Source organism: Fonsecaea multimorphosa (assembly GCF_000836435.1).
Source record: "Fonsecaea multimorphosa CBS 102226 unplaced genomic scaffold supercont1.44, whole genome shotgun sequence".
Lineage (NCBI taxonomy): Eukaryota > Fungi > Ascomycota > Eurotiomycetes > Chaetothyriales > Herpotrichiellaceae > Fonsecaea > Fonsecaea multimorphosa.
The window spans coordinates 45,975-57,543 of record NW_015971678.1 but is presented as its reverse complement, the minus strand read 5'-3'; the positions used below and the strand labels follow the sequence as shown (position 1 = coordinate 57,543).

At 51.2% G+C, this 11,569-nt stretch overlaps 4 protein-coding genes and 1 non-coding gene across 5 annotated transcripts; 3 read left to right on the top strand and 2 right to left on the bottom strand.

Moving 5' to 3' along the window:
• Window positions 1–798: 798 nt before the first annotated feature.
• Window positions 799–2,907, top strand: Z520_11867 (uncharacterized protein; the record flags this gene model as incomplete). The annotated part of the gene is made up of 1 exon (XM_016782354.1): window positions 799–2,907. The coding sequence occupies one exon, from the start codon at window positions 799–801 to the stop codon at window positions 2,905–2,907; it is 2,109 nt and encodes a 702-aa protein (XP_016626515.1).
• A 656-nt stretch (window positions 2,908–3,563) lies between these two features.
• Z520_11866 (uncharacterized protein) lies at window positions 3,564–6,128 on the bottom strand (the record flags this gene model as incomplete). Its single annotated transcript, XM_016782353.1, has 2 exons — window positions 3,564–6,031; window positions 6,092–6,128. 2 exons carry the CDS (start codon window positions 6,126–6,128, stop codon window positions 3,564–3,566), a joined length of 2,505 nt encoding a protein of 834 aa, XP_016626514.1.
• A 470-nt stretch (window positions 6,129–6,598) lies between these two features.
• Window positions 6,599–6,703, top strand: Z520_11865. The gene has a single exon. It is a non-coding gene; the product is annotated as a tRNA-Leu (tRNA).
• A 1,018-nt stretch (window positions 6,704–7,721) lies between these two features.
• Window positions 7,722–8,129, bottom strand: Z520_11864 (uncharacterized protein; the record flags this gene model as incomplete). The annotated part of the gene is made up of 1 exon (XM_016782352.1): window positions 7,722–8,129. One exon carries the CDS (start codon window positions 8,127–8,129, stop codon window positions 7,722–7,724), a length of 408 nt encoding a protein of 135 aa, XP_016626513.1.
• A 924-nt stretch (window positions 8,130–9,053) lies between these two features.
• On the top strand, window positions 9,054–10,793 carry Z520_11863 (uncharacterized protein; the record flags this gene model as incomplete). The annotated part of the gene is made up of 1 exon (XM_016782351.1): window positions 9,054–10,793. The coding sequence occupies one exon, from the start codon at window positions 9,054–9,056 to the stop codon at window positions 10,791–10,793; it is 1,740 nt and encodes a 579-aa protein (XP_016626512.1).
• Between the last annotated feature and the right edge of the window lie 776 nt (window positions 10,794–11,569).

The following is an 11,569-nucleotide window of genomic DNA, read 5'->3' as shown; positions in this document are numbered from 1 at the left end:
ACTTGGCGAGTACATCCAGGCTTCCTAAATATGGAATGCTTTCTCCTCCTGACTCTGGCTCTGTACTGGTGAAGAGCAGATTGGCAAAAGTCGAATTTGCTAGTGTTGGCAAGGCTGACTCCCCTTATTGTGCCTTGGCAAGGCTTCACACATACCTACCTGGTACCTAGGTACTTAGCTACCCTACGTATATGAACGCATGAAGCAAGATCCTTTCACAACGAGGTCAACGGTGCCGAGTCTCCATGTGAGTATCAGCATAGGATAGGCTGATGGATCGAGTTCTGAAGGGTAATATGGTTGACATTTCTCCTGAAGTGTCTTTGGTCGTCGCAGCCTGGTAGCAGCTGGGGGGGACATCTGGACGTGTGCCGCGTTGGCAATTCTTCTTCTCCATTCAGAGCGTCGTCTATATATTGGCCTGGTTGACCATAGTTATGCCAGAAGAGATGTGAGAAGCGACAGAAGGAATGTAGCCTTTTGGGGGCCGAGTCCCAAGCTGTTCACAGTACCGAGTAGCCCGCCAATGAGAATCGTCTTAAGAAATTCTCACCCGCCACATGCGGAGCCCCTGCAATATACGCAACGGTCCCTGTACCACGGCCTCCTGAAGAATCATCGCTTGAGTTGGACTTCAAACCTTCCTTCAATAATGACTCGGTGAGACTGTGGCAGCCGGGTGGCATAACCTATACGTTGGATTTGCATCGTATATCTCGTCACTTACCCAAAGTCATGACTACGTAGGGATTTGTTTTGCGGAACACAATCCCCATCAACCACCCTACTCCGGGCACAATGGGCCCTATCGAGTTGAACAAGCGACGCATCATCTTGCTCATCGCCAGTATATTGGCCTTCTACATTGTGTTTCACGGCCTTTCACCGTCTAGTGGCGACCTCCAGGATGTCGCCTCCCACATACCTATCCCAGGCCATTTGAATCCTACCGAGCATAAACTACCCCCTTCAGCGCCCGATCCAGACACGATATGGGACTTGGGTCCCGATCCTTCTCCTACACTCGAACCTGAGCCTGAGCCTGAGCCTGAGTCTGAGCCGGAACACGAATTCGACCCTGAGAAACCCACCCCAAAACCCACTCAACCTGTCGAGCACTTCGATTTACATCCCATTGCGCAGTTGATGCAAGAGGCCGATGAGCAGTGGCGGAACTACGAGACAGGAATTTCAACAACATTTAGGCAGACAGTGGAAAAATACAGAAGCAAATATGGCAGACATCCCCCTCCAGGGTTTAAAGAATGGTACAAGTTCGCACGAAAGAGGAACGTTTTCAATATCGATGATTTTGAACAAATCATGGACGACCTCCGGCCCTTCTGGGCAATCAATGCGTCCGTGATCCGCATTCACGCAGCCCATATGTGGGAGAACCCCGATTTTGGTGTATCGGTCATTCATATCCGCAACCACAAGGTGGTCAGGGTGGACAACCCAAGCTGGAGATCCGAAACCATGGAGAAAGTTATCGAGAAATGCATACAATTCCTTCCGGACATGGACATTCCCATGAACAGATTGGATCAACCCCGACTGGTCGTGCCTTGGGAAGATATGCAAGAGTTACTGCAGAAGGAGTACCTCACTCGCGTCATGGCGCCCGAGGTCACGGATAGCTTCACAAAGGATCAACCGGAGCTCCTGGATATGAGCATCGAAGACAAGGAACTCGACCACTCCACCAGGCTGAGTGAAGACTGGATATTTGCTGCCGGTCAGCAGTACATGAACCTCGCAGCCAAAGGCTGTCCTCCAGAATCCCCCGCACGGGCGGATATGACTGTCGCGGAGGCAGATTCTCTGTACAAAGAGCCCACGCTTGGATTTGTGAAGAATTTTAATCTCTCGACCGACTTGTGCACAGTGGGTCCGACTATCCAAGATTTACACGGCATGTTGTATTCAGCAAGCAGCATCATCGCCTCTCAAAAGCTGGTACCCATCTTCGGCGAATGCAAGGTTAGCGTCAACAACGACATTCTCTTCCCAGCAAACATGTACTATCAGCATGATGACCGATATGACTACAATGGAGAGGAAGATCTTGATTGGCGAGACAAGCTCGATAACACCATTTGGCGCGGCGTCACTTCTGGCGGTGTCCAGCTGGAGGATAACTGGGAGAGAATGCATCGACAAAGGCTTGTTCAGCTTTTGAACGGCACGCATTTGCTCATGACCGGGAAAGAGGTCAAAGCTCTAACCGAAAAGGACGATGGACCGGGCAAGGTGAACACTACCTACGAGCTTTATGATCGATTCAAGCCATCGCAGTTTGCTGATCGCCATAGCGATATCGGTTTTACTGAACCAATGTCCTGTCTCCCGAATTGTTCATTCTACGACAGCGTTTTCTCTTGGAAGCCACAAGTCCCGCTCACTGCGCAGTTTAAATCGAGATACTTGATCGACGTCGATGGACATTCATTCTCTGGCCGATGGCACGCCTTCCTCCAGAGCAAGAGTCTCGGGCTCAAAGCTACTATCTTCCGCGAATGGCACGATAGCCGCCTACTAGCATGGCGACATTTTGTTCCGGTGGACAACCGATACGACGACATCTACGGAGTTCTGACATACTTTATTGGATATGGCAAACCCTATAAACAGCATGCCGAGGAAGGCGAAGATCCGAATCCGCGCGTCTTCATTGCCAGGCATGACAGAGAGGCCCAGACCCTCGCCAAACAGGGACGCGAATGGGCAAACAAGGTGCTCAGACGAGAGGATATCGAGGTGTACATGTTCAGGTTACTTCTGGAGTATGGACGTTTGATTGACGACAATCGCGACTTTATTGGTTACTCCGGCGATGGTAGTGAGTTGGACAAATTCGATGGGGGTGAAGAGGACGAAAGCCGCTGGGGGTTTGGAGGGTGGTGATGGTCCTTGGCCCGGAGACATCGTCAGTCACATTGTATTGACTCACTTCCCACAAACCAGATTCGGTCTCGCCCACCGCAGAAGAAATGCGGTCAATCAGCCGATGTGCGGAGCATAATCTCCGCCACTGACGGCGGTGCAAAGTGGAATCTGGAGAAACAGAATGCACTGATCGCTCGACCAGCGTGTTACCAGTGCTGAAGACCGTACCGCGTCGCGGCCTTCAGGATTATTCGCCAATTGGTACAGAGCATGACGCGGACCCTGGCTGCACATTGGAAGGACACTGCCGGGATGGTTGGAAAAAGGGAACCTAGAAAGGGCCGTCATGTACTATATACAGCGAGTGAGCGTTTTTTGACGGGGTCGGTCCCTTTTTTGGCTGGCGCATTCCCCGTACTTTTGGGGGCATAGAGACGATCTAGTATTACATGCAGAGTGGGTATGCACGCGATGGGGCCGTCTAATAAACCTGCCAAACAGGCGAACTGTGATAAAAGGGAAGCAGGCTGAGCCATACTGAATAGGGACGTAGCAGTCACGATAAAGTATTGCAAAGACCACATCCCAGATCAAAAACCATACAATCATGACAGGAAGCCGACACGTGTGGTTTCTGTGTGCAATAAAATGGATCGATCGATGGCCAAGGGGCGCTACTTCAACTTCTTCTTCAGCCTCTTCTCAGCCCTCACATCCTTCTTCAGCCGCGCGTCCACAATCTTGTATTTGCCCTTGACGCCCCTGGGGCGGCCGGCGACACCCCTATTCGCACCCCTCGCCACGACCAGCTTGACCTTCTCCTTCGGTCTGCCCTTTTTGGCTGCCCGAGCCATCATTCTCGCAATGGTCGAGGCCTTGTCCTTTTCACTTACCCCTTCGTCTTCGAGCAATAGCGCCGATTTCTTGCGCAGCTTCTCCAATCGTTGAGCGGCTTTCATCTTCTTCCGCCCTTTCGCTTCCAGAACCTTCTTGATCGGCCGGGCGTTCAACGCGCGCATCTTTTCCTTGATGGCGGCCGCGGCCGCGGCCGTGATGGGTCTGATAGGGCGAGAGTGTCGGTCTTCGTCATCCAAAAACCAGTCCGGGAGACCGTCGGTGTCGCGGAAGGTGTATTTGTTGAAATTGTCGTCGATCAGGTCTTTGGAGGTGGTTTGCTTGGTCGCGAGAGAGTGCGCGAGGGTCATGGCTTCGGCGGTGATTATATCGACATCCAAGTGGCCGGACGGTGTTAACGGATCTTCGGGCCGTGGAGGGTTGGTGTTAGAGGAGGCAGTGGTTTTGACGATAGTATCAGCGTCGGGTTCCGATTCAACGTCTGCTGACTGAAGCGACGGGCGTTGTTTCTTCAATGCTGACTTGAGAGGTTTGTCTCGCTGCTCTTTCGATGTGTAAGCTTTTGCGGCGACGGAGTTTGTGTGATCTGTAGAATCATCATCGTCCATCTCAATCGCGCTATCCTTGTCCAAGTCTTCTTGTTCATCATCGAGGCCCAAGTCCTGGAAAATTTCCTGATCAAAGAACATGGCCGCTTTGGTGGAAAGACCCTCACTCTTCGGAATTTGTTTTAGAGGGTAGCCGTCTTGCTCGTCATCAGAGCCCGCGTCAGTCGCAATATCGCCAGGGGTATCTGCGTCATCGGATAGACCGTCCCATTCATCGGTTTCTTTCTCCTTCCTTGCTCGCTTTGCTCGCGCCTTCGCGTCTGCTTCCTCCCTCCTTTGCTGATAAGTTTCGTACATTAAGTCGAGTTCCCTTTCAAGCCTGTCGCCGGCCTCATCCTCATCACTCTCAGAACCATCCTCTGGGGCTTCCGAGTCCGGATCTTCCTCATCCACCATTTCTTCGGTGGCACTCCGAACAGAATCCTGAGCCCTATCAGCCGCTTTGAGGCTGAACATAGACCCTTCATCTCCCGGGCCACTCTGCTCCAATGCAATGTCATACGGCGCAGTCATGTGCATCTGCATCCGGACGATCTCTTTGCGTTTCCTCTCGTTTTCTTTCCGCCGCTCCTTCCTCTTTTCCTTAGAGTCTTGATCCTTCAGTCTCTGCAGTTCTTCTTGAAGTTTGAGATCGTCTTCCATCGACTCGACATGTGCCACCTCCTCTCCTTCCTGCTGTTTGAGCTGTGTTTCCTGCTCCTGCTTTTTGGCTTTGCTTGACAGGCCAAACTGGTCGCGGACTTTCAGCCGCCATCGAAGTAATGTCCGGAATTCCTTCTTTCCTAGCACTTTCAAGTCTGCGCAACATTGTCGAATTTCGGCCGTCGTCTCGGGTAGCCGACTTATTGTGGCTAATGCAAGATCGCCGTTGGGTGGCTGCTCGAAACTGAGTGTGTTGACGGAGCCTAGAATCGCGATCGGGTCGGAAGTGTGAATGAAATCGCTGACGGGAACTTCTTTATGTTGTGTCCAATCGCCTTCTTCGTAACCTTCTCGTTTCCGCTTCTTCTTTTCGGGATTGAAAACCTTGGCTTCGTTGTTCGGTGTGGGTTCCTGCAACTCCGCAAAAACATGTTTCGGGTCCAAAAATTTGGGATCCAGTCTCTTTGGTGCCCTGAACCCTCTGCATACGACAAAGATTTCTGCTGACACGTTTCTGGAAGAAGGCGGTTTGGTAGCCTCGACCGATGAAAATAGTTGTTTGAACACCCAAAGCAGCGCGTTGTAGTCCTTCGACCTGAAGACCTTTGTGACAAAAGTGCCGCCTTCTTTCAGGAACTCTGTTGCCAACTTCATTGACTGCAGAACCAGTTCCGCTTGTGAGAAAGCATCTTGTACCCACGCCACACCAACGTTGGGGGCCCCATCATGCAAAACCGTGTCCGCTTTCATGTGCTTCAAGTGCTGTCGAATAGTCGCTCGACATTTGTCCGTAGTAATATCGCTCTGAAAGGAGATGACGCGGGGGATGGGCTTAATGGGAGCCAGATCGACACCGACAATCAGACTTTGCGCAGGCATCGTCTCGGCAGCAACTTGACACCAGGATCCCGGTGCGGCGCAGAGATCCAGCAGCACCCGGCTCTTTTCCAGAAATCCATACTTCTTGTTCAATTGAATCAACTTGAAGGCCGCTCGGGCTCGGTATCCTTTCTCTTTGGCGAGCTTATACCATTTGTCTGGGAGGAAGTCAGCCTATTGTCCAACATGTAAGTCTAGATCGGTGGCGGAGAGCATACCAAGCCGTCCTTTGCCGTGCTTCTTTTGGATCGCCATTCTGAGGGACGGTCCAGAAGCGCGCTCAAAACACCGTTAGCGATATTGTCCTCGAACACCTAGATGAGGGTGCAGAACATATGTGGCTACCGCAGGCCCTTCCGCAAGGGCATCCAAGTCACAGAAAATTCGTGCCAAGACGAGGAAAGTCTGACCCCACGTCAACCCCCATTCGGCGTGAGGGTGACGCCGCCCTGTACTCCCCTCGGGCTCACCCGAGCCGGGTGAGAGATCGCCCGTACCCTTTCCAGGTAGAAATGTAGATTAAAGTCCTGCGGAGCAGGTAATCTCGCGCCTTAACTGGTTATCTTCAATGCCAAGTGGCGCGCTAGGCTTAGTTACACCTAGCGCGTGACTTGGCACTTACACTCACGTAAGCGACAGGTAGAAGCAGATGCTACTTATATTAAAATCAGAAAATTCCCTTCAACAATCGTCCTGTGATGTACTTTGTACTCAAACAGACCAACGGAGAGATGGCCGAGTTGGTTATGGCGTCAGGTTAAGGCTCTAAAGTCTTGACATTACGTTTCCTGATGGGGCAACCCGCGTGGGTTCGAATCCCACTCTCTTCATTTTTGCAGTTTTCATCTCCTCTCCATGGAGATGACTGCTAAGAGTTAAAATAACTTTTTGACTTTTGTATTCTTATTCACGCAAGTATAGCGCCAAGCCTGTAGCAGTCGAGGTAGTTCGCAACTCCGAATTCCTTTACCTACAGGTATATTTCTTTTGTAAGGCTTCATTTAGCGAAACAAGAAGCTTCAAATACAGTGTCCGAGATCTCGGTGAGATATAGGGTAGTAACAGCGCAATAGGCGCCGACTTTACGGATGAGACAAAGATACTTTTACGCGCCGAATACACTCGCAGTGTCATTCGCGAGATGGATGTCTTTAATTGTATGTAGGGTCACCGCGTAGCTGTTGTGGATGCTGTCAATACCTTGCTCTTCACTCCTCACGTTAACTTCATGGAATTCTGCCGTACCCCCGCGAAACCACCACTTCTCTCCAAAGATGCGATAGTCACAGTCCTATGAAAAGCATCGAACCATTCCACACCGACAGTGTTGCACTGTATGGCAGTTTGACTGGATTGAAGACACTTTTATATGGTGGTGCAATCTCGATGGGTGATTACTTTGGATGTGCTCAATAGCCTAACGTTCAATCACAGGCGTCGAAGTGGTCGTTCCCACTCTGTTCAAATATCTCAAACCCTTAGATACAGACCATCTCCTCGGTCTTTTTCAGCTAGGCCATCGGTCATTCGAAATCGAGACGAAAACTTCGAGACCTCCGAGATACTACGTGTGATGTTAAGGATCAGCTGGACAGCCGGGGAGTTGACACGAGACCTATGACCGCGTCCTCGATGAACGCATTCCTTCCAAAGCCACACGATAGTGAGCTGCGGAGAGATATATTCAGGCGCTTCTTGTCGACGCCGATCACCGTCTCAGACCACAAATTAGCACAGATCTTCCGCATCAAGAGATCGCGCAATTCAGATGATCTGCAGAAAGGGTCAGTCTGTTACTATCGATCATGGTCTCTCTGCTTGTGATCAGATATTCCACTTTGAAAACCCCTACTCGTGGAAAAGGTCGTACACTTGCTTCTGGTCAAAGAACCCAATGACTTCTACAATCTTGTCATCCTGCACCTTCAGCCACCAACAGTACTCCATTCCAAAGTCCACGCCTTTTGCACTTCTGGCGCCGTGCGAATGGAAGTAGACTGCCGTCCACTCCCTGTCGGCTATGATGTTGTTTACTTGCGGTTTGGGAGAGTATTCAAGCCTGCCACGAATTTTTCCAAGGCAGTCTTCCTGGTACGCGTTCTTGACCTCGTACACGCCCGACAGTGGCGATTGGCCGGTCGCTGTCCATTTGACGTTTTCGTGGAGAGCGTTCAGCAGGATGGGGCCCAACCCTTCTTGTGAAATCGCAGCAAAGAGCTTGGTGAAGAACGCCTGCGTGGTTTCTGTTGCGGCCATGACTGTCGAGGCTTGAGATCGTGTTTTTGTAGCTCCAGAGGCCGATATGGGATTGTCTCGCAGTGACTTCTGGTGTGGGAATTTGTTACCACCCTCTTTGAAGAGGACAGTATTTCTATCGGCATAAGGTTAAATGGTAACATGAAGACGGTCCTTCAGGATCAGGTACAGCTCGTGCAACCAAGAGCCTCGGTGGATATTAGGATCTACACCTCGTTGCTAGGCCTCAAAGCACGGCAATGCCAGTTGTGGATCGTCTGAAGCCGAAATTCGTACAAATGGTGGAGGTGGCTTGCCGTCATGGCGGTTTTATGCCGGAGAAGATACGGAGCTTGCGGACAACAACATCGTTCATAAAATATTCCCGCCGACGAGGCTCAGCATTCCCTAGGGCTCCCATGCAACCATTCAACACGGCTTTCGGCTTCTAACCCACAGGCTTGTGCCTCGGAGGTGTGAGGTCGAAGTATTCGGGAATGCCTCCCGACTGCAACTTCGACAGCAACTTCGTACAACTGCAACTTCGACAGTAAGTTCGTACAACAGTAAGTTCGCTTAATTATCTAGTTGGCTAGTTATCTATTCTGCCCAATCACACTCGTAATTTAGCCTCATTGTCGCTACCTCGCCGCCGCCTACTATATAGTTAATACTAGTATTAAAAACGTCTCTAGTTAAATGCCAGCCAATTACAGTGGTGGAAAACTCTACCGAACTTTAACCGAACTTGCTGTTGTACGAACTTACTCTCGAAGTTGCTGTCCGGAGGCATTCCCGAGTATTTCGCGGGGTAATGTAGCTTTATCAGCAGTACGAGATGCCTAGGCAAGGTGATGTGAGGTTGGCGACAGGTATAAAGACAGTGTGGCGCGAGTCGCACTCCTTTGGCTCTGTGGGCATGCCAAAAAGCAGACGAATGTGAAGATGGCCGCGCAAATGATAATCGAACGCGATGTGCTGGTCCCTTGTGACGACGGCCTGTGTCTGCGTGCTGATGTCTATCGTCCCAAAACGGGAGGTCCTCATCCGGTTATTATGACCCTTGGCCCATATGGCAAAGGCGTCCCCTACAGAGTCGGCTTCAAGCCACAGTGGGATTGGTTGGTGTCGACATATCCAGATATCCTCCCTGGCTCCTCGCGGGAGTATATGAACTGGGAGACTGTTGATCCGGAAACCTGGGTTCCCTGGGGCTACGCCTGTGTGCGCGTCGATTCCCGGGGCGCCGGCCGCTCTCCCGGGAAAATCGATATGTTCTCTCCTCGAGAGATCAAAGACTACTACGACGCGATCGAATGGGCCGCTACCCAGCCCTGGAGTACGGGCAAGGTTGGCCTCAACGGGATTTCATACTACGCCATCGCGCAATGGTTAGTGGCGTCTCTACAGCCACCACATCTAACTGCCATGATACCGTGGGAAGGTGCCGCCGATTTCTATCGCGATTGGGCTCGTCATGGCGGCATTGAATCCAATGGGTTCCTGGAAGCGTGGTATCCTAAGCAGGTTATCTCAGTTCAGCATGGAAATCCTAAGACGATCCTTGACCCCTGGATGAATGAGCGTGCCAGTGGGCCAGAATCTCTTTCAGAAGACGAGCTCCAGCGCAACCGTACAGACCCTGTCCAGGATATCCTCTCCCGGCCTCTTGACGGAGACTGGTATAGAGATCGTTCAGCGATCTGGGACAAGGTCACCGTTCCATTCCTCAGCGCTGCAAATTGGGCTGGGTATGGATTGCATCCGCGCGGGAATTTCGAAGCCTTCACGCAGGCAGCCTCCAAGCAAAAATGGCTCGAATGTCATCCCGGACGCCATGAGGAGTGGTTTTACCTCGACCAAGGCATGGCTTTACAGAAACGCTTCCTCGATCACTTCCTCAAAGGAGAGGACAATGGGTGGGCCAAAGAACCACCAGTTCTGCTGCGTCTCAGGCGTCCAGACAGTGACAAGACAGGCAACTTTGAGGTTCGAATGGAATCAAGTTGGCCTTTGCCGGACACCAAATGGACCAGGATGTACTTGGAGGTGACTGATGGATCACTGAACATGGCGTTGGAGGCTCCCCAGGTGGCTTCAAGTGCGGACTTTGAAGCCCTTCAAGAGCCGTTGACCTTTTATTCTTCGCCTATGGGACGAGATATCGAGATCACGGGACCACTTATGGCAAAAGTCTTTGTATCGTCCTCAACGATAGATTGCGACTTATTCCTCACGCTACAAGCATTCGACCCCGAAGGCAAAGAGGTAGATTTCAAAGGGACCGTCGACCCGCATACACCATTGGCACAGGGCTGGCTTCGAGCATCTCACCGCAAGTTGGATCTTCAGAAATCTCTGCCCTACCGCCCGTATCATACCCACGATGAACTCCAGCCCTTGGAACCCGGGCAGGTCTATGAGCTGGACGTCGAGATTTGGCCTACTCACATCCTCTTGCCAGCCAATTATCGCTTGGCTTTGCAAATCAGTGGAAAAGACTTTGAGCGATCATTACCACCAGACACGCCGAACGAAGCGTGGGTGTCCAGAGGGTCCGGCCCGTGGCTACACAACCTGCCAGAGGATCGTCCACCAAGTGTCTTTGGGGGTAAGACGACAATATATACAGGCGGGCCCACGTCGTCACATCTGCTTCTTCCTATTATCGAGAAGGCCGCCTAGGCTGCCAGAGGCTTGACTGTGGTCAGTGTTGCCGCTGGATGGCGCTATCGAATGAATGGGTAAAACAATGGTCGTGCGGACTGCGTAGTTGCGTACCAAGGCAAGTCAGTCAACGAAGCAGCCTTACTGAGAAACTGAACAAGGTGGCATTCATTTGAGAAGCTGTTTTCCTTAGACTTTGCTTCGGTCTACCGTCACTGTCTAGTTATTAACACCTGTGAAAAGATTTCGAACCTCTGGCTAGTCATGGTCTTTCAATAAACTGTTGCATGGTTAGTGTATAGGACTACGGCGTGCTCTTTTGACATTTCCCAGGATTGACTACCTACTCGCTAGGTAACTAGGTAGTGGATCCCAAGGAAGGCTTGGCAGGCCTTGATAAAAGGTATATAGTGACAAAGAAGGAAAGGTCAGCTCTTATAGAAGATAGCGTCAGAAGGTATTATCTTGGTTCTTCTTCGTCTTCGAGACACATTTATCTCGGCTACGGATCTCGTCGGCCTCTTTATATACTCCTCTCTATTATCTGTTAGCTTTAGTACGAGTAAGTAGTAGTCCGTCCGTAGTCAAGTTCTGCTAGCTCAGCTCGGTCATCGCGGTAGTGGAAGGATTAGGGTCTATAATTTAGGGGTGGGAGGCCTATTAGGAGGAGGAAGGTAAGATCGCGGGACTGGAAAGATCTTGTGCTGGAGGAGGAAAGCTGGCAACCCTAAAGGGGTGGAAGGGGTTTTCATATTCCTTTGAGAGGATAGAGGGACTCTCCGACCGAGGGGACG